Source organism: Salminus brasiliensis, chromosome 8 (assembly GCF_030463535.1).
Source record: "Salminus brasiliensis chromosome 8, fSalBra1.hap2, whole genome shotgun sequence".
Taxonomy (NCBI): Eukaryota; Metazoa; Chordata; class Actinopteri; order Characiformes; family Bryconidae; genus Salminus; species Salminus brasiliensis.
The window spans coordinates 19713764-19726979 of NC_132885.1; the positions used below are offsets into that span (position 1 = coordinate 19713764).

The following is a 13216-nucleotide window of genomic DNA, read 5'->3' on the forward strand; positions in this document are numbered from 1 at the left end:
GTTTAATCCCAGGTTTAGTTTGCCTCCTAAATTTAGAAACCCCCCAAATGTACTGGAATTGATGAGCCCTGCTCAGGGCAACAGACTAGCGCCCCAAGTGGTGTGGCATGGCGTCGCTTGCTGAAGGGCACGGTGTACAGTGAGCAGGTCTAGCCCCGGTTTACTGTATAGTTAACAGACCACAGGCTGGTCTTTCTCTCCAGCAGATGGAGGCAGACATTGGCTGAGCCTCGGAGAGCAGTACAAGTCCCGCCCACAAACGCGTCCGCGTTCGCTGATTGGTCCACAACAAAGGTTCTCAACTCTCAGAGGAACTCGGCGGAGAGTCGCCAAACTTTGTTGGAGGCAGAAAGTAAAGAGTATTTATTAACGGTGTTTATCCTTAGAACGGTTTTCATAAACTTAACAGAGTCAGGAATTTCAACTGTAGTCAGATTTCTGAGGTGTTTTTGAGGCTCGCCTGGTTTTCTTCTTTGTTATTCGGTTATTCGGAGCCATTCTGGCGAAAGTGTTGCAGAGCTGACTGGATTTAGCTACGTTGCTACGGTTACGATGTCATTCCGTGAGGGAGATCTAGCTCACGAGCCCAAGTCTGGGATTAAGACGATCCACGGGAATGGGAATGGGAATGGGAATGGGAATCTCAGTAACTCCAGAGCCGTGTGTCGGGTCTGTGACCGGATGTTTAGGGAGCCTAAAATCCTCCCGTGTCTGCACACTTTCTGCGCCGACTGTATTCGGCAGATCGAGCCGTTCTCCGTGCTGGGCGCTGACCGGAGGAGACCGTGGTCTGGGGATGAGGGTCTCGGGCGCAGTCCGATCCCTCTGACGGTCCTGTGTCCTGCGTGCGATTCCGAAGTGGACCTGCCCTCATCGGGCGTGGATGGGCTCACTACTGACCACCTTGCCCTGGACGAAGTGTTCATGGAGACTCTCCTGTTGGAGGACAGCGTCTTGTGTGATCTGTGCAGCGACAGTGATGCAGGGAAGCGGTGTGAGGTGTGCTGCGTCAACCTCTGCGACTTCTGTAGCCAGGCTCACAGGTCAGTATGAGCTCATGTTTATTGGTGTAAATGTACAGACTGTCTTATGCAAACGTTTCCATGCGTTTTTGGTTTTCTAAGTGGGATTAGGTTCACATCCTCTACAAAGACACGTCTGCACATTCCCAAGCACAGTTACTGTGTATGATGTGCTTGATTGAACATATTGCAAAGACTACAAAATGTTCAAAAATAATGGCAAATGAAATAAGTTATATATATGTTAATTTCAGATAATATACAGAAATTGAGCTTTAAAATGTGTCATATTTAAGTTATATTTCCACCAAGAAAATTAGCTAAATGTGACTTTTCAACAGGGGTGTCCAAACTTTTGCAGAAGACTGTACTCTTGAGTTTTCTATCTTAAGCTTTTTGGCTTTATTTTTTCCTGCTGTAACTTTTTCTGATTACCGTCATTTTTATTAGATATTAATTTATATTACTTTTAACTGCTGAAATCATGAACTAATGTTTTTTTTCTCTTTCCAACAAATTAATCTCATTAATGTTACCATGTCATAAAAGAATCCAAATAATTATAGATTTTCTATCATTTCTATTGGTCCATCCATCATGAAATTTTGACACAATGTAAATAAGAACAGCCAGATTTACATAATCTCAAACAATGAACAAAATGGCATTACTACATTTATTATATGCTATATGTATATTTATTATATTAATATACACTATTTGTATTTTTTATACACTATATGTCCACTATATGTGCAGACACCTGCTTATCCAGTGTTTCTTCTCAAATAAAGTGTGTTAAAGTGTGTTAATAGGGAGTTTGTCTTCTCTTTATTATGATAACGGCTTCATCTCTTGTAAGAAGGCTGGAAGGCATGACACTAGACATTATAACATTGCTATAAGGATTTGATTGCTTTTCAGCAATGAATGAGGTACTGATAAACATGTACCTCTTTTGGAATAAACAAACAAACATAATTTCAAACGTGCAAAGTCTCACATGCAGCTGCTTTTCTATAGAGATTGTACACTGTATGCTCAACAGAACGCCTCTGTCAGCAATGGGTGCACTTTAGAGTAGCTAAACACACTTATTAAAAAGGGTGTCTGGATGTGTTTGGACATATAGTGCCGCAAGACCTTCATGAGTTGAATTTAGATTGTTAGCAGAGAGAAATCTCTGCAGGGCTGTGGCTTTGGGTGCAGCTGCAGTCTCTATGACCACCCCCCTTCCCACTTAACAGAAGAAGCCAATAATATTTTTTGTGGACACAAAATTTAGGCCCAAGGGCCCCTGGGTGGCCAGTTAAGCTTTCCCCCAGCTGTGGCCTTCCAGCACAGACTTTGATATGTCTGACTTAACACATTGCACTGTTCTCCACAGGAGGCAGAAGCGGACATCAAGTCACTCTATCCATAGCTTGGACGACCTGAAGTCCCAGGGTCGTCTCTCCCGGCCTGTCCTGTGCTCGCTGCACCCAGGTCAGGAGCTGCGGCTCTTCTGTGACCCCTGTGACCTGGCCGTTTGCCTGGAGTGTGCTGCCGCGTTTCACCGGGACCACCAGTGCAGCCCAACTCATGATGTCATTAACCAGCATGGTGATCGTATCCGGGAGCTGGTTTCTGGGAGCCTGAGGCCTCGTCTCGGCCGTCTGGAGGAGGCGCTGCGACGTGTGGAGATATCCCAGGAAGCCTTAAAGACTCGCACTGATTCGCTGGCGAGCGAGATTCGGGCTTTTGCTCGGAGCTATGCCAGTGCGGTGGAGGCCCACTGCTGCTCTCTGCTGCGCACTCTGGAGGAGCTGAGGCTTCAGCGGCGAAACCAGCTCAACCTGCAGAGCGTCCAGCTGCAGCAGGCACTGTCCGACGCCCGCGGAAGTGTGGAGTTCGCAGAACGCCTGCTCACATGTGGCTCTGAAGCAGAGATCCTGAGTGCCAAGGGAGTCACCATGAGGAGGTTAATGAGCCTGCTGGAGTGTGGCTATGATCCACACCCAGCCACAGTCGGGAATGACAACGGTAGCAGTATGTACTTTTTACCACAGGAGAGCGCTGGGCAGGTGGACAGCTTCCCCATGGTTGGAGTCCTGCATGCCAGGACAGTAGACCCCAGCAAATGCACCATCCAGGGAGAAGGTAAGGATAAGGGTTAAAGAGGCAAGTTAGCAGTAGTTCATGGAAAAACATGATGGATTCTTTTGCCCTATCACAGAGCATGTAGGAGGTACTGGTGCATATTTCAGCAATAGAAGAATAGTTTATTAGGCAGCTTTGTCGTTCAGCTGAAAGAAAAGCGATTTAGTGGTGGAGGGGTGGAGTTACTGAATGACACATTGGTTCTGGGCCATACAAGGCTAAGGTCCTGGACATAACTATTTTTGTAATTACTATTTTTGCTAGTTATTGGATAATATAGCTCTGGGAAGACACAGCTGTGATGAGCAGTCAAGGTTATTTCATAGTTAGTGATTTCTGAATGCTCTCATAGTTCAAATATTAGTTCTGTGATGTTTAAATTTGAGGAATAACTTCTTTGCATTATAATTAGTATAATCATTTATTTGCATTATTTGAGCAGTTGATATTTCTGCAAATAAATGCTCCAAAAAGCAGTATTTTTATTTGGAATTCAGGGGAAATGTTGTCCGTGGTTTTATGAAATACAACGCAAATGCAAATTTCCCTAAACACACTGCTTATAAATAGTAAAACCAGAGAAACTGATAATGTAGGGTGGTCTCTCTTTCCAGAGCTTTTTCCAGAATGCTAAAACTGAAGAATTGCATGTCAATATAATGATGTATTGATATTAACAATAAATCACCCAGAACTGTAAAAACTTGATGAAGCAATTTTAGATGTTTTGATGTTGATATTGAGTGTAGGTGTGTGACTGGCTCAGTACCCAGGCGAGCAATATCAGTTCTCGCACAATGCTGTTTTACTTCCTAACCCCACTGTAGAAATAGTTAAATCCACTGTAGACAACTCTAGGGCACGGGTGCATAAGGGGTCAGATACAATGAACTCTGCAGAATTTGCAGAGAGTACAGCTGCAGCAGGCACACATGCTGTCACTACTAGAGTGCATACCACTGCCACACTCTCATGCTCTCATCTGGATTTGCTCCAAACCACATTATTCACAATGAAAATACATCACCTGCCTCTTCAGTCAGTTCTGTTCTGTTTGAACATCTTACTTTTTCTGCCACAAGCAGAATATACAAACACACACACACACATGCACGCACATGCCTGGGGGAATGGAATGCAGGGAACACTAGTAGATCACATTCCTGGTTCCCATGGCAACTTTTCAGTTGGTGGTGTCAGTCCTGGTTTCCTTTGCTGTGTCACAACGTGCCTCATTAGAGGTTCACTTACCAGCCAGACTGTTAAAAAGACCCTGAGATGGTGTGAAAAGCACACAGCTGTGTGTATTATCATTAGTAACTATTATCATTTATTATTTTTTTATTATTTTGTTTTTTAACCAGGTGAGCAGTTTTGAAGTATGACTTTGTTTCTGTCTGAATTAAACCCTGCACTGTGGTGCAGAAAAAGCTCAGAGAGAAGCATAGTCAATGCACTCTCTTTACTATAGTGTCTCTGTAAAAACCACCTCCATTGTGTAGTGTGCTAAGTCTGTGTGTTGCCTGTACTGAGATAAAAACACTTATGTGAAATCCTCTGTCAGCAGCTTGTCGCTACATATTGCACCCATGTCCTACTTCTACAGTCACTGTGCTGCTAGAACGTTTGCGAACCTTCTGGCTTGCCCATGTGGTCTGGAGTAAACGTTTTGGAGGGTAATGGCTTCCTCCTTGCTCTCTTGCCACAAACACAGTTCTTATTCAGTGGTGGACACAGGGACATTGACATCACTCAGTGCAAGATATCTGCCAATCTGACTGCCTATTTTATTGGGAGGGTAACTGTAGTATATATTTTTGTCATTTGTATAATTAGACTCTAGATGATTCTGATTTATGCAAAAGTTTTAAAAAAAAATGGGAAGGCTCCGAAACCTTTCTAGTGGCACTGGACCTGATTTGTAGTTTGAAATGTAGGTGACTAAGAGTCAGTTTTTCACACAACTGCAGTGCCAGTGGTGACTCGAGGCTTAATAGGCTTAATATGGCTCTAAAAACTAGCTCTAAAGCTTGACACTGTTCTCTTTGATAGGATTTAGATCTGAGAACCAGGTATGTGCTAGTGTAAATAACAATAGGCCATTCCACTCAGACAGGGCAAAACAAAAAAATAAATTCTACCTCTTTAGTTTAGTGCTTGTGGTTAATGATGGAGTAACAAGTTATAGAATGCAAAGCTCTGGAGCAGCTGCACATCTGAGTCTTTGTCTAATGCCATGCGTCAGCTGGGGGGTGTTATTTGGGCAGAACTGTGAGCTGTAGAGCAATGAAACTGTGTTCTCTGGAGGGATGTGCGGTGCTCCACTGAATATCTTTGGGATGAGTTGGTGCAGCGTTTGGCATCTAGAACTAATCGTCCAACAACAGTACCTGACCTCACTAATGCTCTTGTGGCTGAATGCAATCAAATCCTCACAGCAAAGTCCCAGAGTCTAGAGAAAATCCTCCCCAAATATGCATAGGCTATTACTGCAGGTGGGACAAACTCCCTTTTAATACCCCTGACTGATGAATGATAAATTAAGTAATGGCTTAATCTGTTACTATTAAAACCTGGCATCATTATTTACTCTACACCAAACCTTTGGGGGCTTTTCATTTTTAGGTGTGTGACTTCTTCTTTGCCGTAGGTTAATTGATGTGCTTGATGGAAGGAAATGCTGTTGTTATGTTTATTATCCTGACGTTAATCTTTTTTATGTATGTGATAATCCACAAAGTCGTGCCGTAAGACCACAGGCTCAGATTCAAGTGGCACGTCTGGCTGAGTGTCTGAATCTGAGGTCAGCTACATCTATAAAGCTGGAATTTGTCACTAACAGCTGCAGCTGTAATTAAGACAGAGCCCAAGAGCCATGCGCCTGCCATCTGGAGCCATTCACTCCATTTAGCTTTAACTGATAAAATAAAAAGACGTCGAAATGAAAGAGGAAATGTTCATTAATAAAATCAGCCCACTGGAGTTCTGCTTTGGTGCTCTGTGCTTTTGTGCCTTATTACAGTCCTCACACAGAAGCTGTAAAAGTCTCCCGGTCTCAGCTTGTCTCTGAAAAAGGGTCTCCTGAGGAACTAAGGCGTGTTCTGTGCTCTGTAACCCACAGGTGTCCAGCAGGGTGTGGTAAGTGAAAGGGGTGAGTTCTCACTGGTCTGCAAGGACTCTGCAGGGGAGCCCATGGGCAAAGGAGGAGACCCTGTACTAGTCAGCATAGTCCACAAGGACAGGAAGGACTGGTGAGTGTGACCCCCAACTGAGAGAGAGTTACTGCCTGCATGCCTTTAAGGTAGTGGTTAAACTGCTGCCCAGAATGATAAAAGCCATTTTTTTTTTTTTTTTTTTTTTTTTTTTATAAAGGGAATGCTAATGATGTAACCTACAGGAGTCTCCTGAGTGTTATATGTAATGTGGACAATAGTAATTTTTTGGAAAATAATGACTCTTATTTACTATTTTTTAATCTTACTATTCGTCTTAAAATAACTACTTTCTGTAAAGAAGCTTTTGGAGGTATTAAGCCTTCTGAATGAAGGTTTCTATCTGTGCCACTGTGAACACCTCCGACTTACCGAGTTATTCAAAAATCACTTCTATTTTCACCTTTTAATTATAGAAAAAATTCTGAATATATACTGGACTTCCCCTTTAAGTGAGTGTGTTTGGGTGTTTTACAGTATACTGATGGCACAACTCTTTTTGTTTCACAAACCTTTTGTTTCCCTTCAGTGTAGTGGAGGCGACTGTGGTAGATAACAGCGATGGTTCATATGCTGTCTCCTACACCCCCATGGAGCCTGGGTCATACTCTGTATGGGTGTGTGTGCAAGCGCAGCACGTGAAGGTAAAGCTGGGATTGATAAAACTGTGTTTTAGTTTAACCATCCAGTCTTATTGCTCACAAAGGTGGGATGTCTCTACGACTGATGTCCCAGTGTTCTCTGCTCCTGCAGGGCTCACCTTTTGTGTTGACTGTGAAGAGTAAGTTCCGGCACCATCATGGCATCTTCCACTGCTGCTCCTTCTGCTCCAGTGGTGGCGCTAAAGAGGCTCGCTGTGGCTGCACAGGAACCATGCCAGGTAGACGTTTGATAGACTTTAATAGACTTTATGTAGGCTTTAATAAATTACAATAGTCAGGTAGTGGTAAAAAATTAATGCTGCTGTTTTTTGTATTTCATAATTTTAACAGTTGAAAATAGAATAGAAATAACTATAAATACAAATGAAAACTTATTTATTATTCCATAATAAAGTATTATATATTATATAGCACATTTTATTTAGGAAATGGAGCTCAAAGTGTTTCACAATCTATAATAAAAAATTATAAAATACAACAGTAAAAAAATTAGTTATTTAAATTTCTAATTATTAATAAATTAGAATAAAATATAAAAACAGAAAAATTAAAACACTTTTTTGACGTAATCGATTATATACTACCGTGTGTGTGTGTTTGTATGTGATTATATATCTGATAGATCTGCTAATTTTGTTGCCTTGTACTTATTCTTACTGTCAACAATATAAAGTAAAATCTATCTATTATACATAATCACTACTGTAACTGTTTGATTTACAAAACAAAACACAAAAAAAGGATTAAGCATGAACTTTACAGCATTTTGACTGGAGATCTGCTGTTAAAAGATTAGCGTAGTCCAGCGTAGTCCTTTTGCACTGTCCAACGGAGAAACTCTAAATGCAGTTTACTATAAAAATAAAATGTACAGATTGCATGTGGTATGCTTTTGTAGTACATGAGCTGGTTTTGATACTCATGGTCCTCTGTTGTGTGTTGGGCATGCTCAGGAGGCTTCCAGGGCTGTGGACATGGCCATAAGGGTCATCCAGGAAAGCCGCACTGGTCGTGCTGCGGGAGTGTAGTGGAGGCGTCTGAGTGTGTGCGAACTCTTGGGCCAGGCTCTCCTCGTGGACGTGTCCGAACTGTGGAGCTCTAGAAAAAGTCCAACATCAGGAGGAGGAGGAGGAGGAGGAGGAGGGGAGTCTTCTCAGATCTACGTTGTACGAGATGTTCTGCAACTTGCAAACATGCCCTTGTTTTTAATGTCATTGTTATTTTTAAATGTCACACAGTGTCTGTGTCAGTCAGACACACTGTGTCAGGTTATCACACATTATTTCCAGACAAACACCGAAAATACCACTCCGGCATACCACTCCTTATCATTGTGAAGCCAACAGTTTCACATTGATGCTCTGTTTGAAGTGTTCTGTTTAAATGTCTATTTGAAGTGCTTTAAGCAAGATTTGAGCCAACCAAAGATTCAAAGGTGCTAAATATGAACATGTGGATCAACAGAGTTAAGTATTCCTAAACCAGCTGTATGAAGAGAGCAAGATTTTAGCAGGGCTGTATTATAGAATGATTGTATATACCTTCAACACTGCTGTATTTTAATACTCACTCACTGGTTTACTGCATCACATCTGTATGAGCGCAGACTCTCTAGGATTGCTCAAGTATAATAATAAACTAGTAATGTTGCATTAGGTCAGTATGGAGAGCAATATATTTTCTTTAATCTGTGAATGTGAGTGCTATACCAAAGACTGCCAATTCTATAAATCGCTGCTGTCCAGTGAAAGCCATGCATCTCCAAGTTTTGTCCATTTTTAGTTTTCTCTGTTTTGAACCCTGTAGCTGCTCTGTACACCATGCACAGTGTAATTCGGGATGAATTAGACCAACAGAAATGCTCTTTTATTTTACATTGACTTCCGTTCTTCTTCTGTAACGTTCCCAATTTGGAGATGCATGTTTTTCACTGGACTGCAACGAAATATGCTTTGGAACTTTTCATTCCTAAAAACCTTTAATATCTTTGGTTCCAATGCTAGTATCTGTAGTTTTCCTGTACATCAAATAAACAGTTGGAGCTTTCAGCAAATAGTTAGCTGGACTTATGTCTACTGATAGAATCTCTGCTTCCTTCCTCCTTTATTGTGTGTCTGTTTTGTGGAAAAGCAAGGTGAATGAAAATATCTAGAAGAATAGTTAGTTGGAAAGACATGTAGCTTGATATCACAGGAACACAGATAACGTATCTTGTTACTTTCAGGGCGAGGCTTCTTTGTTTAAAGTGCCAATTAAAATGAACTTACTTTAAAACCTGATAACAGTTAGCATTTACACATGTGGGTGTTTATTGCATTTTATTTTTGACAATCACTAAAATACTTCCTAATATACTACAAATTATTCGTATAATATTTTATTGACATAGGAAAAATAAGCACATACAGTGGTGCTTAAAAAGTTGTGAGCTATTTAGAATTTTCAATATTTCTGCATAATGTTGACCTTAAACTTCATCAGATTTTCACAAAGGTCCTAAAACTAGATAAGGACTAAATATCAGACCGTTATTTATTGAGGTAAATGATCCTATATTACGGATCTGTGAGTGGCAAACGTATGTGAACCTTTAGGATTAGCAGATCACTTGAAGGTGAAATTAAAGTCAGGTGTTTTCAGTCACTGGGATGGCAAATATGTGTGAGTGGACGCCCTGTTTTATTTAAAGAACAGGAGCTATCAAAGTCCATACAAGTTTGTGGAAGTATATCATGGCATGGAAAAAGAGTTTGGACACCAATCCAGTATCAGACAGATGGAGGAACAAATGGATGAAATTCAAGACCATTATTACCCTCCCCAGCTCGACTAACAACCATCACATCAAGCGCAAGATGTGGGTCATGCAGCAAGACAATGATCCTAAGCACACGAGTCATGCTACCAAAGAATGGCTAAAAAAGAATGAAGTTAATGTTTTGGAAAGACCAAGTCAAATTCCTGACCCTAATCCAACAGAAATGCTGTGAAAGGATCTGAAGAAAGCAGTTTATGGGAGTTACCAGAAACATTTAGCCGGGGTCACACCAGATACTTTTAGGACAGTTTAGTGTCTGAATAAAATGTGTGACATGCTTTTGCTAAAATATCTCGAGGATCAGACAGCACACAGTGAAGAGCTGGTTGAAATGCCTGTTTCTTTTAAATTATAATGCACACACTGTTTACTGGTCTTGTCCAACATTACTACCATACTGCCATACACATCTTAAGACTATGTCTAGAGTCTTTTACTAGGCAGGTTCACATGAAATGGCACATGAAACATAACATGCAATTTTATGCCACAACACCTTTTTCAAAACAAGGAGCAGATGTTTTGGTCCTGAACTCCCCACCGTTGAAAGGCCATTGAAGATTCTATGCAGCCAGTGGTGGTCTGGCAAAACTAGACTTGCCTGTTTTTTCTTGTTGTCCCTGTTTGCAGTAGCTAGCTAACATTTACTTCACCTTGAGTTCACATCTCTCTCACTCCCTCATTCATGGTCTGCTACAGTCTAAAGTTTGAGGGTAAAAGTACATTTTCCAAGAAGACCCCCCAGAAAAAAGCAGCCCATGACCTTACAATTTGACCTTCTGCTTTTGCATGCCTTTGGATGATTGTGGTATAATTGTAACAGGACTGCTTGTAATGCAAGAAGCAGAGCCAAATGTGCAATCTGAGTGCAATATTGTGCATTAAATTCAATTCAATTATATTAAATTCAAATTTATCAATTAAATCAAATTCAAATGATGTTTATTGTCATATCACATTACACAGGTGTAAAGGTGAGTGAAAAACTTGCGTAGTCCCTTACAAAAATATACACAATAACTTATTACACTATACGTATACTACACACATTATACACCTACTATACATACACTATTTCTACTCTCTTTGTACAGTATGGCACTGACATTTCTCTGTATAGATCCAGTTTTAGTAGATGTGCTGCCATATATCTTTCACAACAAATGTTATCACAAAGCTTTACAGAGATCCGGGCCTCTTTTGAGCAAGCCAAAGGTGACAGTGGTAGGAAAAACTCCCTCAGATTGAGAGCTCTACCCCAAGACTCAAAGAGGGAACAAATCCTACTCCGGTCGACACTGGATAACACAACAAATGACAGAACAACAAGACTAAAAATTGACAAAAAAAGCATAGTATCTCCCTTTTAAGATTTTTTGTCAAATGTACATAAGAGGTTTTGTAATGTAGTGTTTAATTATTTCATCCACTTGCTTTCGCTGATAAGTCTGTAGAAATCTGTGGGATTTTTTGTACAATGTTATCCCTTCAATGATCAGGTAGCACAGCTTTTTAAACAGAACTTGGTGCACAGGTTCCTAAAGCTGGTCCTGGAGTATCCCCTACCCCTGCACACATTAGCATTTTACTGCTTTAACACCCCCAGCTCAAGTCAAGAAGGCCTTGTTAATGAGCTGATTTGTTGGATCTGGTGTGTTTAAACTGAGAAAACACAAAACACTTGCAGGACAGGGAGCCTGCAGGAAGAAGTTGTTATTAGTCAGACGGTTGTTTTCTAACACAGCACTAGGTGGCGGTGATGGACTATGGCTTAGACACAATGTATAAAAAAAATAATAAAAAAAAGGTCAGGCAGCTCAGGGTCTGCAGTGGAAGTTGTGTAACTTGGTCATTTCTACAGCATGCTCCTTACATCCTAATTTAAATTGGTATCAGCCCACCAAAACCGGCTGTCTGGACGGAGCATTTACAGTCCAATGTTATTCAGCATGTTATCCGAAAGGGTCGGTGTGACTGCAGATTTACCTTCCAGTCAGACAGAGGCATACCTGATTGCAATCAGGCTCAGTCTTCAAACTGCTTTTTTTTTGTTTTTTTTGGGGGGGGGTTTATGAGGCATGCTGCTGCTTGGCCAGAATAGAAACCTGTGACCATATCGGCCTTTTGTTGATAAGGCTAATGACCTGTGGTTCTGGTTCTGGTATTTTATTCATTTCATTCAGACCCTGTTAGCCTGCATTTTGCTTTTCTCTATTGATTAGTTCTGTCTATGCAGTGTAATACGCTGTTATTGCCAGTATCGCAATAAACTACTTTCTTTATTAAATTCACACCTTTTCAACACAGCTGATTTTCACCTTAGCATAGGCATGTTCAGCCGGCTTCCTCACTGCCTTACATAAGTTCGGTACAAGGTGAGAACTTGCTGTCTATCAGTCATCCATCACATCTCAGTTCCACGACCCCAGTGTTGTTATAAAAAACCTGGTTCTTTATTCTTCACTTAAAATTACAATTTCATCTCTTCATCTCTTATCTTAAAGATTTCAGACACAAGGCTTGTCTGAATAATTTATCTAGATTAGTTTATATCAGCAGTGTGTCAATAATTCATTTGCCAAGAGAAATCTGGTTTCCAGGACAACTTGCATAACATAGTATTGGAGCCCCTTTGGGCTGCTTAGATCTGTTTGAAGTAGAGTGCGAGATGCTCAGCTCCTCTGCAGAGACCGGTGTCACACATTTAGACCTGACAAGCTGTAGATGAAAAACACACTTAGGTAGGCCCGTATTTTATGCACAGAATTAGGAGAATATTGGTGTTACGTGTTGAAAACAGGCTATAAAATATAACGTACGCTATATGGGCAAAAGGATTGGGGCACCTGCTCATTCATTGTCTCTTCCGAAGTTAAGGGTTTGTCCTGCTTTTGGTGGAGTAACTGTCTTTACTGTCCAGGGAAGGCTTTCTACTATAGGGGCATTAGTGAGGTCAGGATTTTGAATGATCACCCCCACACCTCATCCGCAACTTCCCAACTCATCCCAAAAGGATTGGATTGAGATCATGCCATCATTCCAGAGAACACAGATCGACTACTCCACAGCTCAATGCTGGGGGGCTTTATACCCCTCTAGCCCAAGCCTGGCATTAGACATGGTGCCAATAGGTGCATGTCCATCTGCTCTAGAGAGTCCTGTTCTATTGACAGTACTTCTCTACAAGGACTAGACAAGCTGTATGCGCATCTCTGAAGTAGCTGAATGGATTTATTAGAAGGGGTGTCCACAAACATTTGGACATATAGTGTAGTTGCTTGTGTTTGGATAATAAAACCAAAAACACTATGTCCAAAAGTTTATGGACACCTGCTTATTTAACGTTTGTTTCAGTAATAGCTT

General features: G+C 41.1%; 1 protein-coding gene across 1 annotated transcript; it reads left to right on the forward strand.

Moving 5' to 3' along the window:
- The first annotated feature begins 359 nt into the window (after positions 1-359).
- On the forward strand, positions 360-9018 carry trim45 (tripartite motif containing 45). The gene is made up of 6 exons (XM_072685152.1): positions 360-1043; positions 2410-3161; positions 6283-6412; positions 6903-7017; positions 7127-7253; positions 7989-9018. The coding sequence occupies exons 1-6, from the start codon at positions 553-555 to the stop codon at positions 8135-8137; spliced, it is 1764 nt and encodes a 587-aa protein (XP_072541253.1). The 5' UTR covers positions 360-552; the 3' UTR covers positions 8138-9018.
- Positions 9019-13216: the final 4198 nt, after the last annotated feature.